We start from the raw sequence: 20,883 nt of genomic DNA, 5'->3' as shown, positions 1-20,883 counted from the left end.
ATAAACTTTTGGAAATATGGCTTTAAATGGGAGATTTTATGAAAAGTTTCTTTATAAACCATAAAGCAATTATTACAAATATAAAGGTGGTTTTAAAAATCATTTATTCAACCCGTACTTATAAGAATACCTATTATGAGTGAAGCACTTGTTAGGTGTCTTAGAAGAAACCTTAAAATCGTGGCATATACAAACTTAAATTTACAAATGAAAAATATCAGTAAAAAGTATAATTTTTAGTAAAAGAGGGTCATAGGCTCATGAATCTTCCCCAAGAGAAATTCAAGGGATGGATCCCTACCTTCTACATAGGTGAAGCAGCAGTGATTTAATTTTATGGTGACCCAGAAAAGTTATGACCTGCCCCGGATTTCACAGTAAGAAAGTAAGCTAGAATCCCAAGGATTTTCTTCCTAGACCAGTAAGACAGTAATTTTTGTGACGGTGTCACATTCTAAGAAAATCAAATTTAATCGCAGTCTTTAAGCATTTTGTGTCTCATATTGCCCAAGTGTCAATGTTTCTACCTGATTTAGAAGTGGAATAGACTGAAAAAGTAGTAAGTAAGTTGTGGCAGGCTACAAGCAAGAATATATTAGACTGTGATCAGAAAAGGTCTGGATATGTCAGGGTCAGACCCTTTTTAATGGAGAATCATTGATAATCCACATAAAATGTGTAGATTTCTGTTTCTTGTCACTTGAGGATACTTATTGGAATATTGCTAAGGATCGTGGCTGTCTCTCATTTTGCCTGGCCTTATGTAAGCTCAGTATCCCATTCTCTATTGTGTTCTTTGCGTTCTTGGCACAGTTCAGTGGACCCGGAGAGGAAAAGTTGAAACATGCCGCTGCTACCTTTTGCAGTAACCAACCCTTTGCCCTGGAAATGATCAAGTCTCGTCAGAAAAAGGACTCTCGATTCCAGACTTTTGTGCAAGTGAGTTGAGTGAGTCATGTAAGAAAAAAGAAATGCAATTTTTTATCAATTATGGAACAAACTAGGGGAATCCTAAGACTAAACTTTTTACAAGGATTATATCTATGTTTACGTTTTGAAAGCCATACATTTTCTCTTAAATTACTGGAGGATATAAAGATGATATTGGAATGGTGAATAATAAAGAATATATGGCAGGATTACAATACTTGACGTAGAAGTCCACATTGCCATGGAGATGCTGTCAGGAAATGGCCCGTGTACACTATTAAAATAATACCGTCAAAACATCAGAATGGCCTTATATCAAGCCCAGGGAAGAGCATAAAAAGCAGTCATGCTTACTATGGTATATATTGGTGTAGATCAAGGGTCAGTAAACTATAGCCCTCCAGCCATATCCAGCCTCTTCCCTGTTTTTGTAAATAAAGTTTACAAAGCTGTATTTACACAGTTTATATTTTATTGCTGTATAACAAATTACCACAAATGTAGCAACTTAATGCAAATGTATTATGTCACAGCTTTTATAGTTTAGGAGTACAGATATAGTTTATCTGTGTCCTTTCTTCATGCTTTCACCAAGCTGAAATCAAGGTATCACCTGCAGCTGCAATTCTCATCTGCCACTCTTCTAAGCTTACACTGGTTGTCAGCAGAATTCATTTCCTTGTAACTATAACCGGGAGCCCTGTCTTCTTGCTGTTGTTGACTAGGAACTGCTCTCGGCTCCTAGCGAATGCCCAAATCTCTTTGCTACGTGGCTCTTGTAGGCAGTTTACAAGATGGATGTGTCCTTTTCTTCCAGGCCAGTAGGAGTGTGTCTCTCTGACAGAGCTTTCTTTTAAAGGCTCCTCTGATTAAGTCAGACTCACCTAGGACAATCTCCTTTTCGATTGATTCAGAGTTAACTGATAGTCACCTAATCACAGGAGTGATATCCCATCATATTCATAGGTTCTGTCCACACTCAAGGCGGGGGTGGGGGGGCATTATATGGTGTGTACACCAGAAAGTGAGAATCTTGGAGGCCATCTTAGAACTCTTCACTACACATAGCCAAGTTCGTTGCTTTATGTATTGTCTGTGGCTGCTTTGTGTTAAAACAGCAGAGTGGAATAGTTGTGACAGAGACGGATGGCGTGCAGAGCCTAAAATATTCACTCTCTGGCACTTTACTGAAAAGTTTACAGAACCCTATTACAGTTGAGCTGATATATCGAGACTGGTGATCTACTGTGCCTACTTGGAGTGGCAGATAGCAAATTAACTGACTAGCTTTTGGTAGGAATGCCAGTCGTTGAAAAATGTAACTAGATTTTTTTAATATGTGAAGATAAAATTTTTTTCACAAGAAAGCAATTCTTAGAGTTGATTATGGATGCTCTCAGTCTTTGCTTAAATAGATAACACAGAAGCCATTGGCTGAGTGATAAAGGCAACGTTATGTGATTAAAGGAGAAAGCAGAAGTGTAGTGTGGCAGTGGTATGTCTTGGCAGGTTTTAAGTCTTGATTTAATAACCAGAGCTGTGTTGCTGTAGACAGTTACATGATGAATATGTGGTATGTGTTAGGTAATCATAGTCCTAATAAGAATTACAAATTCACTTATTTGACTTTAATTTTAGGATGCTGAGAGTAATCCACTGTGTCGTCGTCTGCAGCTGAAAGATATCATTCCCACCCAAATGCAGAGGCTTACTAAGTACCCTCTTCTATTGGATAACATTGCCAAATACACAGGTACAGCATTCTCACTGAAATTAAAGAACTTAGGAACAACAAAAACAAAAACACATATTCTGCTGAATAATCTCTCACAGCATCCTGGTGTCTGGACATTGAATTTCCAAATAGTACGGCAAGATGTTCTAACAAGATTCAATCCAGTCTTCTTTGGGCTATTTGATTTAATGTACTCCGTTAATAGCTTTAGCACAGGGTTTAGCAAACTCTGGATCACGGGTTAAATCTGGCTCACCATGTATTTGTGTAAATAAAGTTTTATTGGAACATAATCATACTCACTTGTTGAAATGTTGTCTCTGACTACTTTTGTAATACAGCAGCAGAGCTGAGTAGTTGTGACAAAGACCATTTGGCCTATAAAGTGTACAAAAAAAGTTTACCACTACTTCCTCTAGCATATATCATATTTGCTTTGAAGAAGGCTTATACTGGGTTGCAGAGATGTTTTGTATCTATATATGTACTTTCATTAAGTCCAACCAATGCATTATCATTCCAACTCTCCTGTTTTGAAACGTGAAGTGAATCTGAGTTTCTCAATTGAGCTTTAGGCTCTTATGCTTAGTTCTCATTAATAATTCTATGCAATCAACGCCTGTTTCTTATGCCTGGGAATTTGAAAATACTCATACACATTAACTTTTATACTTTAATATATTTATTCAGTATAGTTGGACTACTGTTTGGAGGACTGCAATTTTGAATGTTCTGATTTTGGTATTCTTTACCAAAATAGAACCTCAACATAATCTCAACACATTTTGGTGAAGTTCATCTTCTTTTAATGATACAAATGTTGTAAACTATCTTCTTTCTTTAATATAATACCAAATTCAAAGAAACATATTTTGGAGTTATTTTGAATTGTTTTATTATTCAAAATATATTGTTTAATGGGTCCACTGTCCATAATCATGTAGGCTGTGCACTTTGATAGGGGGAAAGGGGTCCCATTTATATAGCTTACAATGTGAATGAAACCCACTCCTTGGGGTGGGCCTGATACTTGATATAAAGCATCTCTCCTTGGATTTGGTTTCTTTTTTAAAGGTTAGTATTGATGCTTAAAGTACTATGATAAGAAGTCTTACCTGTCCAAAGACTACCTGAATTGAGATTCTGCTGTAGGATTTTAGCCTGGTATAAAAACATTCAAGGTCTTGGACTTCCCTGGTGGCGCAGTAGTTAAGAACCCACCTGCCAATGCAGGGGACACAGGTTCGATCCCTGGTCTGGGAAGATCCCACGTGCCACGGAGCAGCTAAGCCCGTGTGCCACAACTACTGAGCCTGCGCTCTAGAGCCTGCGAGCCACAACTACTGAGCCCACGTGCCACAACTACTGAAGCCCGTGCGCCTAAGGCCTGTGCTCCGCAACAAGAGAAACCACCGCAATGAGAAGCCCACACGCTGCAACGAAGAGTAGCCCCCGCTCGCTGCAACTAGAGAAAGCCCGTGCACAGCAGTGAAGACCCAATGCAGCCAAAAATAAAAAATAAATTAAAAATAAAAGTTAAAATAAATAAATAAAATATTCAAGGTCTTAGTATGCTTTTATAACTGTTGAAATAAAGTGATATCTCATTTATGTATATACTTACATTCTTTTCTTATTTCCTCCATTTTACATTTTGGATTTCTTTGCCATATTTAGAATGGCCAACAGAAAGGGAGAAGGTGAAGAAAGCTGCAGATCACTGTCGTCAGATCTTAAATTATGTAAATCAGGCTGTTAAGGAGGCAGAAAACAAACAGGTAAGAAGGAAAAAGCAAGAAGACACAGGATGACAGTGAGAATAAGAATATTAAATTAGTGTTACCTGGAATCTGTTAAATATTAATTGAAGCTGTTATTACATAATTGAAGGGCGGGACATTTGTTAATTATTCATGTAGTAGGTAGGTCCAGATCAATTTGGGATAGAACATCAGAGTTGTATTTGGCTTTTATGAGCATCTCTAGCTGCTTGTTTGCTCATTCATTCACTCTGTTGGTGAGGCTGTAGAAAAACGGGAACTTCCAAATGTATTGTTTGGAGTGTAAAATGATAAAAACCCCAGAGGACAGTTTGGCAATTTATACTTAAATTAAAAATGTACGGGGCTTCCCTGGTGATGCAGTGGTTGAGAATCCGCCTGCCAATGCAGGGGACACGGGTTTGAGCCCTGGTCTGGGAAGATCCCACATGCCGCGGAACAACTGGGCCCGTGAGCCACGATTACTGAGCCTGCGTGTCTGGAGCCTGTGCTCCGCAACAAGAGAGGCTGCGGTAGTGAGAGACCCGCACACCGTGGTGAAGAGTGGCGCCCGCTCACCGTAACTAGAGAAAGCCCTCACACGGAAACGAAGACCCAACACAGCCAAAAATAAATAAATAAATAAATAAATTTATTAAAAAAAAAAAAAGTACGTATTCACACGTCCATTCTTTGATCCAGCAATTCTCTTCCTGGTGATTTACCTAAGAGAAATGAAGATACGTGCCCATAGACTTGTACAGGAATGTTTATAGCATAAACCAAATGTAAATATAGTCATAAACTAAAGTAATACTAGCAGTAATGGATGACTCTCACAAACATTATACTGAGTGAAAGAAACCAGACACCAAAGAGTGCATATATGTAATTCTATTTATGTGAATTTCTAAGGCTAAACTAATTTATGGTGGAAAAAATCAGAAAAGTGGTTGTCACTGGGGATCTGGGGACAGAGATTAGCTAGGAAGAAGTATGAGGGAGCCTTCTGAGGTGATCGATGGTCATATTTCATATCTCGATAGGAGCTTCATTACATAGGCATATGCATTGGTAAAAACTGGTGGAAAGGTATACTTAAAATGTGTACATTTCACGGTATGTAAATTTTAATTTAAAAAAAGAACTGTTAATAAATATTGAACTCTTGTTAATGATATGCATGCTAAAATGTTTAGAGATAAAGTGTGTTATATCTGTAACTTATTTTGAGACACATCCAAAATACAAGATGGATTGATGCATAGTTAGAGGGATGAATAGATGGATAGGTATATGATAAAACAAATATAGCAAATGTTAGTTGTGGAATGTAGATGGTGGGTATATGGGTGTTTACTATACACATTCAGACTTTTCTGTATATTTGGAAATTTTTATAATCTTGGGGAAAAATGTACCCTTTAGTCTAACAGTTGTTTCTCTAGAAATTTATTCTAATATACATGTCCGTCAGTAAGGTGTAGTTAAACTATAGTTCATTCACAGAGTTGAATACCATGCAGCCACTGGAAAAATAGACTACTCTCTCTCTATGTGCTAATGTGGCACAGTCTCCAAGATATATTGATGACTGATACACACACACACACACACACACACACACACACACACAGGGAGAGAGAGAGAGAAATGTGTATATGAATATATTGCATTACCTTTTGAATGAGTAATACACATATGAATGTATTATGTTACCATATATTTCTTTTTAAAAAGCTATATCTACACGCAACAGAGCCGAGCGTGCTTACATCCATATGTATTCTTTTTTCTTAGAGTTTTTCTCATAGGCTACCCAAGAAATGGGTGTTAGAGATTTCTTCTTTAGGGAAAATTGGGGCTGGGAAGGCAAGAGGACAGGGTTAGAGGGAGACTTACTGTTTATTGTGTGCCTTATATTACCTTCTGAATTTTGTACCATGTACTTTATTTACATATTTAGAAAGTAAATATATGCTAGTTAGCAGCCAGAGAGTTTGAAAAGAAGATTGGAAAAGAACAGCTAACGAGGTAGGAGGAAAGTTAGGAGAGGATAATATCACCAAAGCCAAAAGAAGGGAGTGTTTTAAGGAAGAGTGAGTTGTCGGTTGTGTCTGATGTTGCAGAGAGTTCAGCAGAATGCAGGTACAGTGTCCATTTGATTTAGGAACAGGGGGGTCATTGATATCCAAAGCAGTAACCTTAGCTGTGTCCTGTCTCATTTTCAGCGCTTAGAAGATTATCAGCGTCGCCTTGATACCTCCAATCTGAAGTTGTCAGAGTACCCAAATGTTGAAGAGCTCAGGGTAAGGGATGGTCCAATCATAATTTAGAATATAAAATTTGCTAAAGACTTGGCAGGTAATTAACATCTCAGTGGGAACATACATCACCTGAAGGAGTTCTTGCATCATAGACTGTCTGTATTTATGGTTCTATTCTTCCTTTTAAATGTCTTGGTCTGTGTGAGGATTGTTTTAGTCTTTCAGTAGGGGAATATTTCATGTGAAACTAACTTTTTGTGACAAGGATTTGTAGGAGACTAAGGAACATTACTTATTATTAAAATTAATTTTATTGTGTTCTGTAGTTTGAAGAAGAGTAAGGCTGTTTACTGTGGGAACTTGCCAGATTTTTGAGTAAAGGAAGATAATTATTTTTCTATGAAGCTCTTCAAAAGCATAAAAGTTGAAACCATTACAGGAATGATAGTAAAATATTTATTAATTGCCTCTTCTAGTACATGGAGCTTTTGTATTGAGTAACTTAGGATTTTAAGTCTTTCTTGTACTGTTTCACTGGTTGTTCTGGCAGATTTATTTGGTGGCTGTTAAAATAGACTTTTATTTATTTATTTTAAGAGCTTATCAAAAAGCATGCTAATATGCTGAGCCCCTTAACTTCCAGAGAATGAGATTTTTCTAGAGCTACTTATGCTAAAAGATGATTCTCTTATTAAGTTATTAATATTTAGAGCAAGCCTCAGTACTACCTGGACTTCTGTGAAATGCTATTCCTTAGAACTTTTTTTGGAATGAGAGCCTAGGTCAGAGGCTTCTTATAGATAAGCTATACATCATCCTCGTCTAGTTACTTATTCATAGAAAAAAATAAGGAAGGGGTTGAGAATCTAGTGGCTGAATATTTGCAGCTTCATTTTCATTAGCTATTACCATCTGTTTAGAGTGAAATTTGGAAGACAGTAGTCCTGAATGTTTTTCTACAAGATGCTTTTTCCTTTCTAGAAAAGTTTATTCAGCTTACTTTAACCTGATTTTTATTCCATTTTCAGTAGTTGACAGATATCAATAATAGTGAATGTAAATGGTATCTTTTATAGTAAGAATTTCTGGAAAGGAGACTAAATGGAATATCATCTCACTAAGTGCTTGGAAATAATTTGTGTGTAATTCTCTTTATTTTGGCAGAATTTGGATTTAACAAAAAGGAAGATGATTCATGAAGGGCCATTGGTTTGGAAGGTGAATAGAGATAAAACTATTGGTAGGTATACTGTCTATTGGTTTGAGGGAGAGTGGAGAAAGGAAAAGAATAGGAAGTTTTCCTTATGCCAAAGAGAAGAGATAGCCGTTCACATTTTTCAGTGACAGCAGTTAGCAATGGTACTTTGTGTTATTACTCATTTACAGAAGATCTGCTTATGTTATTTTGTTATATGTGAAGCATGTTAAATACTCATTTAGGGATGAAGCAGAAGATTTTGTCATGATTCAGTCCTGTCTCCATCCTTGTATTCTAATGAGTCTCAGCTTCCTCTAAACCACTGTATCTCAAACTATCTGTAGTGAAGAACCAGTGTTTTTTATCTCTTGTCAGTCACAAACTGACACTTTGGTGTAATACATTAAAAATGAATTATTAAAAAATGAAGTAAAAAAATACAATAGCAAGTACATTTTTAAAATTTACTAGATTTAACAGAAATCAGTTTTTGATGTCAAATTGTTATAAAGTTGATAAAACACATCTCAATCTCTGTACTAATCACCTCTCCTACATTTTTATTTCTAGATCTATACACTTTGCTGCTGGAAGATATTCTTGTATTGTTACAAAAGCAGGACGATAGACTGGTGTTAAGGTGTCATAGTAAGATTCTGGCATCTACAGGTGATAGCAAACACACATTTAGCCCTGTCATCAAGTTGAATACAGTGTTGGTTCGACAAGTGGCAACAGGCGAGTATGTCCGCTGCGTAACACTAACCTCCAGGTCCATCGTAACGTTTCATAAGATACTCAGTGTCGTTGAAGTAGCACAACTGGCGTAGTTTTGTTCCTTTTATGTTCTTATACAGATTAAATGAAATTTATTTACTGCTTAGGACATGAATACCCCAAAATTATTCAGGATGCTTAGATTCTCTGAATAATTTTCTGCATATTACTTTTATCTTTATGTCATGTTCAAATCATTGATGACACTAGTGAAGACAATGAATTGGAGGTAATACCATTGAAAAGGCTTTCATTTTTTGATATGGTGGGGAAAAGGCAAAAACTGAAGAAAGAGGTGTGGTTTAGGTTTTTAAAAATCAGTTTCAGTTAGGAAGTTACATATTAACTGTACTAATAACGAGATCTCTTTTAAAACTTGTTAGTTCCATAGTGGTGAGATAAATTTATGACCTCTTTTCTCCAACACCCACTGAATGTTACTGACTAACCATTTAGCAAAAGGGCAATTCAGAATAAATGCAAAAAGAGCAATAGTGTTTATAGTTCAGTAATTTAGATACATTGACACTTTCTTGTTTTTAATAAATTACTGTGGAATTAGTGCTAGCTTTTATAATCTTTGTTTTATTAAAGTATATATAGTATAACATACAATAATTTGCACAAGTTTTAAGTTATAGTTTGATGAGTTTTACAAAGTGAATGTGTGTTTACAAAGTGATCAGGGGTAACCTTTACCTAGATTAAGATGCAGAATAATACCAGGACCCTAGAAACATCTTTCCCAGCCTCTGTGGGTCATATTGTTAGAGTAATTTTTGTCTTGTTTTCCCAGATAACAAAGCTTTATTCGTCATCTCCATGTCTGACAATGGAGCCCAAATTTATGAACTGGTGGCACAGACAGTTTCTGAAAAGACTGTGTATGTACTGGATATAGCTACCTTGCTCTAATATGTTTTATTATCCTGAATATAATATTCCACAATTTAACTGCTTTTGTAAAAGGACTTTGAAAACCAAAAACTATGTGGAAACAAGTACTTCCTCTATATTCTTTGAGAGGTGTTCTTCTAAGAATTTCTTCCTTTTTAGATGAATGTCTCTTATTTTGGTTCTATTCTATTGAAAGTATCTTTTCTAAAGAGAAAATTCTCAAAAGCATCAAGTGAAGTTTTTTTCATGGGTAGTGTATCCATAATGTTGTTAGGTTTTATAATCTCTACTTAATAGTATGTCACCAAAATAAAGCTATTCTCTGGCAGAAATAGTGTTTTTTGACTGTTGGTTTGGTTTGGTTTCTGGTATGGCTTGTTAGTTTTTATTTTTGCTTTCTGAGTGTATTTAAAGCGTGTTTCTTTTTCCTTTCCCTCCTGTGTTTTGTATTCTTTTCAAACTCCCTGCAGCTGGCAGGACCTCATCTGTCGGATGGCTGCATCAGTAAAGGAACAGTCCACAAAGCCAATCCCACTGCCACAGTCACCACCTTGCGAGTGAGTGTGCCTTTGCTTCCGAGTAGGAACGACTTTGTGGTTTTGGTCAGAGAAAGAATGGATAATTCTTAACATTTTGTTGCACTGATGTTTAGGCACCTCATGAAGCTGAAAGATTTTTTTTTTTCCCTTCCATAGAGGAGACAATGATGAAGAAGAACCTCCAAAATTAAAAGTGGAACATCATGGCATTTCAGTCACTGGTCTGCAGAGTCCAGGTAAACTGATCTGTTAAGTTAACCTGGAAGAATGGAGTCTACCTATTACTCAATAAAATGTGAAGAAACGTTAACTCTTTTGGTTTATGCAGGATCTGGCATCAGCTATTCACTTTAACAAACTTTGCTTGTGCGCCTTTCTGTGTACCATTATCACACCGCGCTAAGTGCCATGTATTTTACTTAGCGGACAATCTCTGTAGCTCATGCGGTTATTTTTTTCCAAATATTTCCTGAATGCTTCACGTTAAAAGTTTTGTTAAGATACGTTCTACTTTTTCTGTTCCATTGAACAGACAGAGATTTGGGATTAGAGTCTCCTTTAATGTCGTCAAAACCTCAATCTCATTCGCTGGATACCGCTGGGAAATCGGAGGTGGATGATCTCTTTGTGGCTGAGAGACAGTTTGCAAAGGAGCAGCATGCAGATGGCACTCTAAAGGAAGTTGGAGTCAGTTATCAAATCACCGTCCCAGATCCACACTTGCCTGTCTCAGAAGAACGGTGGGCATTGGACGCACTAAGGAATTGTAAGTTTTATTCATAAGTTAATACAGAGACTTATTAAGCACCAGAGTTTTATAATGTACCATGAATTTTCCCTTCAAGAATTTTACAGTCTAGTTGGGAAGATGAGAGAAAACTTTCCCTCACCTTCTTAAGTAAAAAAACAAAATAGGTATGTCAAAATTGATCTGGTTGGTGTGACCAGAGAAGGGAGGCATTAGAAAACAAGAGAGATGTGATTATTGCCTTGAAGAATGGGTAAGATTCAGGTAGGTATTTAGCAGAATATATAGAAGTCAGTCAGACAAGAAAAATGGTAGGACCAAATAGGACCAAAACACAGAGGCAAAAACTCTGAGGGTGTTCAGAGAGCAGTGGGTAGAGCAGCTGGCCTGGGGCAGACCGCACAAGCTGAAGGGGTCATGGGGGTCAAGGTTAGAAAGGTGGAGGACATGTTGTTGAGCCCAGCTGTTGTGGAACTTGAAGAGCAGGTTGAGTCCTCCGGACTTGAAGCGTGGCAGGCCGCAGGGTTTTGGGGACTTATTCAGGCTACAGATCTTCTTCTGTTTTCTTGTGGAGAGTGTGGTATTCTTCACCACGACCCATCCTTCACACACACACACAGACACACACACACACACACACACACACACACACACACACACACACACACGAGTGGCTGGTCCTTGCCACTTGGTCAGCCACCCACTCCCTCTCCAGCCTGGTTGAGAACCACTGTTACAAATGGGAGTGGATCACACGCGTCAGGTGTATTGGAGGTGGGAAAAAGGCTGAGAATGATTGCTTTAGCTGCAGAGAAAGAACCATTTGAAGTTGCTAAGCTAGGGTGTATGACTGATGGAAAAAGATTACTCCGGCTGATAGCTGCAAAAGGATTTGAATGGAAATAGAGTTGGAGTGGAGTGGTCTGGGCTTGAGGCTAAAAGGGTTTGGGCTAGAATGGTGTTAGAAGAATAAAAATAAAGTGAGAAACCAACAAATACTTAAAACAATTGACTTCTTTGGCTGCGAGGGCAAAGGTAAGGGACTGTTTAGAGATAATTTCAGTATTTTTGTCAGAAATAAAAATTAGAAAAGACCACCACTGCTACACTTTCTTTTTCCCTTCTTTTCTTTGCCATAGATTATGGGCTTAATTTTAAAACATGTTGAGATTATGGTAATGAATGGCAAGCCATTTAAGAGGAAGGATGAGCAGAAGTTGAGAGTTTTAAGACTGGAACTTTGGAGGAGGTCAGGGAGAGAGATGGATCTGAGTGTCAAAGCCGTAAGTGTTCATAGCATCTCTCAGGAAGTGACTGCAGAGCAAAAAGAAGGAGGGTCAAAGACCCAAACCTATGTGGAAACTTTATTTAAAGAGACCGAAGATAGAAATTAAGGCCGAGTTGAAAGTACGGAATTGGTCAAGTTCTTTAAAACCTAATTTGTTCTAGACTCATAGAGTTAACAGTGGTAATGATTTCTGATGGTTCCACTAACATTGTCCCAGTGACCCTCTCATTGTGTGAGTGACCTCACAGCATGCACTTGCCCATTTAAAATTAAATCCGTTCTATATTCAACAACCAAAGGAAGCTGTGGTACTAGTGAGGTCATTTTTAAAAACTAATAAATATTTCCTTATCCTTTGAAATTATGCATGCTACCAAACATTGGAATTAAATTTACAGGGCAGTTTTATTTTCTTCTTCACCATTTAAGGAGATTCTTTGGGTTATTATAGATAAAATAAATGTTCTCTGTGTCTAATAAAATTAGAAAAAAATAATGCCTATGTAGATAGTGTCTGCTTCTGGAAAAAGCAGAACTTTCAGGTTCTTTTGTCTAGATGAACACGGCTTTTCAACATCCTTTTAAGAAGTACCTTTGGGGTATTATTCCAGTTATATGGTAGAAAATGTGGAGGTAGGCATAGAGGAGAATAATAGGAGAATCCCCCACTGAGAATTCTTAAATTTTTTTGACGTCAAGTTTAATGTTAAATTTTCTCTAGATGGTGTTTTATTTCATTTCTCAAAACAAAAAAATGACTGTATGAAATTAGTATTTTTGCCTGTATGTTACTAAAAAGGTACTTACTTTAAGAGAGAATTGATAATTCCTCTAATTTAATTCTGTCAGTTTGAGGTTATGGTTGTGAATGCTTGTGTTTTTCCCCCCTTCCTAAATCTTTCAGTGGGTTTGTTGAAGCAGTTGCTGGTACAACAGCTGGGTTTGACTGAGAAGAGTGCTCAGGAAGACTGGCCACATTTCCCAAGATGCAGGACAGCCTCTCTGGGGGTGCAGGCCTACGGTGGAACCCAGAACCCTGAAAATATTAAGGCCTGTCGTCCTTGTGAAGGACAGATGCCCTTTAGAACTGGCGCTGGAGACATTTCAGCTCGTTGCAGTGCACGGACTTCAACTGAACCTTCTGCTGCACGGGACTCAGTGGTACTGGCATTCCAAGATAGCCAGGCAAGTAGCATTTTAGTAATGGACCGCATGATTCTGACCCCAGAGATGCCTCCCGCAGAGCCAGAAGGGGGTCTTGATGAGAGTGGAGAGCACTTTTTTGATGCCCGTGAAGCACATAGTGATGATAATCCATCAGAAGGTGATGGAGCAGTTAAAAAGGAAGAGAAGGATGTTAATTTGCGCATCTCAGGCAAGTTCCTTTCACATTTAAACTTTGATTTCAATCACTGTTATTTGTCCTATGTGCTGAAATGGATGTCGCTCGGGTATCCAAGCATTCTCTCGTGTGTGTGTGTGTGTGTGTGTGTGTGTGTGTGTGTGTGTGTGTGTGTGTGTGTGCAGTATCTGTTCTTTCATGCAATGAATAAATACTGAATCTACTCTATGCCACACCCTATCGTAGGTGCTGGGAGATATAGCATGGAATAAAACACGGAAAAATCCACCATTGTCATGATGCTTAAGCACTACTTGGGGAAAGAGTAACTAACTGTAAATGAGTTAACAAATAAATAGATGTCAGATAGTAAGAATTAGGAGGAAAAATAAGTCAGACTGAGGGGCCGAGGGTAATGGGGGCAGACCAGGTGATCAGGGAAGAAGGCCTCTCAGGAGGTAGCATTTGAGCAGAGACCCAAGGGAAGTGAAGGAAGAAGCCACGTGGGTACCTGGAGGTAGAGTGTTCCAGCAGAGAAGGATAGCGCACAGGCTGTGAGGCAAGAGCAGGCGTTCTGTGGTTAAAGCATGCAGGGTGAGGGAGACAATGGTGGGAGATGAAGCAAGGCAGGTGTTTGGCAGGGAGGGTGGTGGCAAGATCATGTAGGGACTCGGTAGCTTTCAGCTTTTCACTTTTAAAATGCTAACGAATACGAGGTTATTCAGAAATTACCAGGAAAGTTTGCTAAGTTTACCTTTAACCTGACGTAAGAAAATTCTGAGGCACTTAAAACTTAACCTGGGAATTTGGGAGTGAATGGCCTTTCCCCTTCTTTAATAGCTTTTAAAGTTGTCAGCAAATCACCCCACGTCTGTTTTCTGATGTGATGATGGCGGCACTGATCTCATCAGACTGTTCTGTCTCTATCGATAGGAACCTGTCTGATCCTTGACGGCTATGAAGCGGTGCAGGAGAGCTCCACGGATGAGGAGGTGGCTTCCTCGCTTCCCCCGCAGCCCACGGCAGGCACCCCCTCTATAGACTCTACCCGCCGGCAGCAGCATTCTCCCCAGAATGCTCATTCTGATGGGGCAGTTTCGCCTTTCACCCCAGAATTCCTGGTCCAGCAGCGCTGGGGAGCTATGGAGGATTCCTGTTTTGAGCTCCGGAGTCCCTCCTCTTGTGCAGATTCACAAAGCCAGATCATGGAGTACATTCGTAAGATAGAGGCTGACCTTGAACACTTAAAGGTACCTCAGACCTCAACATCCTTAGGACTCGGATATAAAAAACACATTTAACAGAGAGGAAGTGTAGAATGATTAACGTGCTGTTGTCAGTAACCTTGCTCAGGGTCTAGATTTGTATGTTTTCTTTGACGATTGTCTGTGAATAGACCTGGATGCAAAACTGAGATCAGCATTTTTTATCTGATCCCAAGAACAGAAAAAATTGTAGCTCTGTAAACCGTGTGTTTGTATGGGTTTCTAAGTTTAAGAACCTAAATATATTTGGGATGATTGGCTGGCCTCCATGAGAAGATGTGGGCAGTAAACTGAGATAGGTGGGGTCTGTGTAGTTAGGAATCTAGGCTGGGAAATGCTTTAACTTGCCATAACCTATTAATTATCTGTGAATTGTTAGGTGATGTTGGTAGTTTCCCAGGTGCTGTGACAGACAGAAATTGTCTCCAGTGGCTCCTGTAATTTAAAGGCCTGCCTGTGAGTGGGAGTCTTGTAAATTGGTAATTGAAGATGTCACTGCATAAGCCACCATTGCAAAACTGACCTGTGTGGTCATTTCTGACAACAGGACTTTATAAGTTTGCCATCAGTAGGCACAGCTGCTAGAGCCCAAATGTTTGTCATGACATCATTTAGCAGAGGTTTCAGGGACAGAGTTCGAAGTGTCCTTAGCCTCTTAGCTAAAGACTGGTCTCCCTTAGTTTTTCTTTTAACTTCATGTGGTAGGTTTTCCCTTCTTCATATGATTATATGTAGAATCATCCTGTGACTGATAAGATTCTAAAAGACCACTGAGGGCACGTTGGCTCTAATTAAGTTCATGCCGCATGTGGGACCATTTTCAGGGTGACTCCAGGTGGGGAGGGGGGGCAGTGGGATAATCACCTCTATCGGTTGCCCTCTCCTCTACTTTCTTCTATATGGGAGCATTTTAAGTTATTCACTCAAGAGAGAAACAGGTAAAAGGAATGAAACTTACTTTTTTCGCCTACTAACAAAATTTTTAATGATGTTAATGTTGAAATTTGGAAGCATGTCCCTATAATATAAAAAGCCTTCTTTCCTATTCTCAAAATAAACTTTTCATGATGTTCAAATGAAAAACCTATGGGTTTTATTTTACAGAAGGTGGAGGAAAGTTACACCATTCTTTGCCAAAGGCTGGCTGGATCAGCCCTCACAGACAAGCACTCAGGTATGTGAAAACTGTGGATTTCAGACTCAAGAATCATCCTGCCTGAACAGTGCGTTGAATGAAATGATTTATTATTCTTTAAAGTGGAGACCTTCTGAGATTCCATTTCTTCTCTCTCTTAGAAAAACTGCTTGTTTCCAAACATCATATATCAAGCAGAGGCTGCTGTCTGCTGACTCAGCTCTTGTTTTCTAAGAGAAACTGCAGTTGTCAGTCCCCACGCCACCCGCCTTCTGTCTTTCTTCACCTTTGCAAAAGCAGAAGGCAGAGCTGTGGTGGGCCCAGGAAACTGAGGCTCCCTAGTGGTGGAGGCAGGTCCTCCTCAGGTCTTGCTGTGCTTTTGTGTCTCCCCTGACGGCGAAAGCAGTGTCCCCCTGTGGCTACAGATGGATTTGCGTTCAGTGCAGCAATTTGTACTCATTTGCTTTCATGCTTTTGGATGAGGCTATTCTGATCCAGAAACAAAGATGTTAACAGTGTCCACAGATTTCAGATATGTTCTCTAAGTGTTCATTTTACTTCGTTCTTTCTTCCTAATTTGATCTCCACACCTCCTCGTTCTTCCCAGATAAAAGTTAGAGCCGCGTGTCCTGGAGGTGACTGCAGGTTGTTGGATTTGAGCATCGGCCTTGTATCACCACGTCCTGGCTCCAGCGTGGACACAGAGAGAGTGTGTGACAGAGGATCTGCCTGCGAACACCCCGGGGTAGCCACGCCCCAGGGGCCCAGAGCGGGACTGGTTCTTCCCAGCCTGGCAGCTGCACTAGTCTGTCAGTGAGGGGACATCCGTTCTCTCACTCTGCTCTCCTCACTATCGGAAATTCATTTTGATTCAGAACAAAAACCAAATGTATAGAGCTTTGGGTGTAGAATATGAAATTTTACTTAGACTTAAGAAAAAGAGAAAATCAGATGTATTTATTTGACTTCATTCCGTATTTGAAAGCACATTTTAATTTTTATTTTGCCATGTTTTGTTTTAATTGAGTAGAGAGAGTTTTAGCCCTCTGTATTTAGTACACCCAAGCGTCGATTGCTCCCGAAGCAGAGAGTTCAGGATGGGGTGTTAGGAGGTGGGGTAGAGAGGTGACGAGGAGGAGGGGGTAAGCAGGGGAGGGAGGAGCATGTGGCCTCCACCAAGCTGTATCCCACGCCCTCTGCTGCCCAGTAGGCCGCTTGCCTGAGGGTCACCTCAAAAGCGTAGTCTGCTGGGACCCCTAAGCGCAGAGGACTTGAGCTCTGTGCTCCCAGGTGGGGCTTCCTCCCACCCGAGGCGAGCACCTCTTCTCTGTAGCTGGGATCCACTCCCAATGAACAGGAATCCTCAATGTACTAAAGAGCAGGCACTTGAAAATGGGTGTATTTTCTCTTATTGTCTCCTTTTCTGTTGAGGGTTGGGATTTGGGAGGGAGAGGAAAGCAAATTTTATTTTCTTGACTATAAGTTTGTTATTCTTGGTATTGTTTCATTTTTATAATTATACATTAGACTTTGGCACTTGTGTAAAATTATCCCTGCAGATTGAGCAGGAAGTAAAAACAAGCAAACGGCGATGCTTCAGGTGGTGGCAGGGGTGGGGGTCGCTGAAGGAAGGGTGGGGTGGGAGCGGGTGAGAGTCTGGGGAGGTTGTGTAACTGAATCACTACTGAGTTGAACAATGGCTTTCATTAGCCACGGGTACTGCTGATTATAAGGCCAGTAACATTTTAGTACCTGGAGGTTTGACTCTAATTTTTGCACTGATGGTGCCAAAGGGCTCTTTGAGTTAAAAAGAGAGCCGAGAGTGGAGCGGAGAAAGCTGTGGTGGAGAAGGCAGAGCTGCTCCGACCAGCTCCAGAAGCACTTCCTCTGACTTCACTGCTGGAGCTATTTCCACACTGGTGCATGACTGACCTTAAAAATTGCAGACCAGAACATACACTGGATACTGCAGGCAAGGCATTGGTAACTGCCTGCTCTAGAATGAATAGTAGTACTGGCAGCACCCTCCAGAGGATAAATGTTTCAGAACTGTAACTTGAGAACTCCTTCAGTTCTATTGGCTTTCTGTGGTTTTCTTTGTGCATCAGGTATGTATGTTTGGGAGTATTTTTGCCAACTAAAACTAAATCATTTGTCAAATATGAAAATTCTGTTAGTATGCAAGGAGTTCGTCCACTGCTCATATCTTTCAGTAGTGCCCTCTGAACTCTGTGGGTAGTTAGGATGTAATTTTACTCTTCCCTGCCATCCCCCCACCCTCTGCCCAAATATATATATATATATAAAAAATATATATATATTATATATATATATTATATATATAATATATATATATAAAATTTTCCCCTCCTCACAGTGGTCAGGCTTCCCAACTACTCTTACAAACACCACTACAACTTAACAAGCTCCTCTATGTCCAGATTCCTGCTTCTGTTTTTCCAAAACTGATCTGTGTTTTTAAGTAGACCAACTTGGATTGTTGGACCTCATCTATAAATTAGAATTTTATTTTGAGTTGTAGCCCAAGTATAAATTAAATCAAAATGGGATTAAAATTTTTAGAAGCAGAGGCTAATATATAAGTAAAGCTTGGGACTTGAACTTTCTGTATCTCTTAAGAGAAGCAAGTAAAAACCAAATGGTTACATTGTGCTGCTGGAAATAATGTAGTCACTCCCAACTAAAAAGAATTACACCTGTAGTTACTTGACACTAATACCATCTGTGGACAGTTAATCAGGAGAAAGGTAAATACAAATAGAACTTTCATCTTAACTTCAGAGGCTGCAGGGTAATTGCAGAATTCTCTAGCACTCATTCCTTTAAGAAGCTTTGTCTGTTAGCAGAGTTTTGGTTTCTCTTCTAGCTCAGCCATTCCCTGGTCCTTAGCAACTATTTGCTTTTCTTTTTCCTGAAGTTTAACCTCTCCTTGGAACAAAAACAGGGCTAACTGGAAAAACATTTTGACCATAGCTCTAGTACTTCCAAATAAATTCATATCCAGATTGTCAAACAAAGCCCCCAAATGAAGTCTAATTCTTAAGAGATTCCACAATTTTGAGTGTTCTTTTTATCTTACCAACCTAACTTCTTCCCTTCTTCTCATGCTGGCCCTCCCACACCCTCTATTTTCTTTTGGCCATTATAATCACATCCATTCCGCTTTGATACTCTACCTTCCTTTCAGAACAATGGAATTAGATATTCACCCTGTCTTTGACTGAGGCTGGTTACCATCAAAGCCATTTTCTCAAAGTTACGTGACTAGAAGTTGGAATCTACTTCCATAGGGAAAGATCCAAGGGTGGTAGACAAAGCAACCTTCCCGGAGCAGGAGAGCTGGGTTTTACCTATTGTAGTGACCTGCCGTGACCCTGTGCTCTCTCATGTGGCCCTAATGGCTCCTTTGTTATTAAGTGGCAAATTACATTTGGAGTGTCTCCTTCCTTTTCAGAGAACAGAGTTAATCAAGGCAAATCAACAAACCCCCAGAGTGCGGTAATTTAAAATCATGATCCCTGCCCTAGAAACGATATATTTGGCATACTTTAAAATCAGCTAACTTGGACTGCTTGAGTTGTCTTGGCTATTAGGACCTAAACGGTTACTACTACATTATGCTGCACAGAAGGTATATTTTATAAGCTTTTTAGCTTTCTTTTCCCTAAAACAACTCTAACAGCTGTTAGAAAGGATGAGTCCCTCTAAAGTTTTTTTGTTAATGTGTTTATGGAAGCGGGTGGGGAGCTAGTGTGATAGTAGAGGAGAAGAGCCCATTTTTTTCCTTATTTTCAAAGCTAAAGAAAATAATTATGCTTCCTGTGAGTTGTCTTTTACTCGCACACTTTTTTTTTCTTTTTGATATTGTTAAATTTGTATTACGTGGAGCTTCTATATTTCAAACTGGAAGCTGTCTTCTTTGAAGGTGGTATATGATGTTATTTTGAGCTACTAGAGCTTTGGTCAATATTTCCTTCCCTATATGTCACGGGGGGCACCGTTCAGAACTGTGTACAGAAGACCTCAAACAGAAAATTAGCAGGAGCTTCCAGTCAGCTTTCTGCTGGCTAGTTTTTTGGCCCCCAGTATTACAATTTTTGTTTTGTAAATCATGTTTTTGCTGACTTTTCCGCCCCTTTTCAAAGTGATCTGAAAAATTGTTCTTTCCTCAAGAAAAGAGTTCCTTTGCCTCATTCTTCCCCACTGGTACTGATGGTTTTGAAAATAAATTGGTCGGAAAAAATTGTACCTCCTAGAAGGAAGCCCTGTCCACCATTTGCAGGTGCCAATGGCTAAGCAGACGTACTGCAAACATAACTGTAATGCACACTGTGGGTTATTCTTAATCAGCCTCTTCCTGCTAGAACATTTTATTTTCCTTGTTCACCATACAATCATGTACTCTTTAACAGAAATTACTTTTAAAGAAATCTGGAACTATCTTAAAAAAAACTTTATTAATAATCATGTATTTTTACTGATCACATTTTGAAATGCCTAAAAGACTTTATTGTTCTAATTATCCAGATGTACCTTTGTAAAATAGCTCTTTTATGAATTAGCTGATAAGGCTGTACGTTTCTGGAACAAAATATTGGTCATCTAAAAACTCTGTTTTCTGGGGTCTGGGAAAATAGAAAATGAGAATTCAAATATTAAATATGCTTAAAGGAACCAAGTATGTGACTTTTTATTTATATTCCTCTTGATTTGTCTTATACAAGTTATATTAGAAAAGTTTTGGCACCAAGGAGGCCTCAAGTGATCTTACTGGCAGCGACTGTCTAATATCTTGCTGCTTGTTAGAGCATCTTTACTAGAGAGACCAGCGAGTTGATCTCCGTAATATATGAACTTCCCTGAGGACACTCACAGCTGGAATTGCCCCAGCATCTGGGGCAGCTTTGTTGTTTTTCTAACAGCTTTACTGGGATATAATTCACATAACATACAATTTACTCATTTAAAATGTACAATTCAA

The 20,883-nt window shown here is 39.1% G+C and overlaps 1 protein-coding gene across 2 annotated transcripts in view; it reads left to right on the top strand.

Annotated features, from left to right (window-relative positions):
• Window positions 1–20,576, top strand: part of ARHGEF12 (Rho guanine nucleotide exchange factor 12) — a 144,491-nt gene extending 123,915 nt beyond the window's left edge. For both annotated transcript variants that reach the window (XM_036861860.1, XM_036861859.1), the window contains 14 exons: window positions 814–939; window positions 2,569–2,683; window positions 4,343–4,443; window positions 6,657–6,734; window positions 7,857–7,932; window positions 8,461–8,628; window positions 9,464–9,551; window positions 10,035–10,121; window positions 10,260–10,339; window positions 10,636–10,869; window positions 13,044–13,514; window positions 14,415–14,731; window positions 15,851–15,920; window positions 16,489–20,576. In XM_036861860.1, coding sequence (XP_036717755.1) covers window positions 814–939; window positions 2,569–2,683; window positions 4,343–4,443; window positions 6,657–6,734; window positions 7,857–7,932; window positions 8,461–8,628; window positions 9,464–9,551; window positions 10,035–10,121; window positions 10,260–10,339; window positions 10,636–10,869; window positions 13,044–13,514; window positions 14,415–14,731; window positions 15,851–15,920; window positions 16,489–16,499 — 2,022 coding nt within the window. In that variant the 3' untranslated portion in view covers window positions 16,500–20,576. The remainder of the gene's footprint in view (window positions 1–813; window positions 940–2,568; window positions 2,684–4,342; window positions 4,444–6,656; window positions 6,735–7,856; window positions 7,933–8,460; window positions 8,629–9,463; window positions 9,552–10,034; window positions 10,122–10,259; window positions 10,340–10,635; window positions 10,870–13,043; window positions 13,515–14,414; window positions 14,732–15,850; window positions 15,921–16,488) is intronic.
• Window positions 20,577–20,883: the final 307 nt, after the last annotated feature.

The sequence above is a fragment of the Balaenoptera musculus genome, chromosome 8 (genome assembly GCF_009873245.2).
Source record: "Balaenoptera musculus isolate JJ_BM4_2016_0621 chromosome 8, mBalMus1.pri.v3, whole genome shotgun sequence".
NCBI lineage: Eukaryota > Metazoa > Chordata > Mammalia > Artiodactyla > Balaenopteridae > Balaenoptera > Balaenoptera musculus.
Note: the sequence above shows the minus strand (reverse complement) of the source record. Positions and strands in the feature narration are given on the sequence as shown.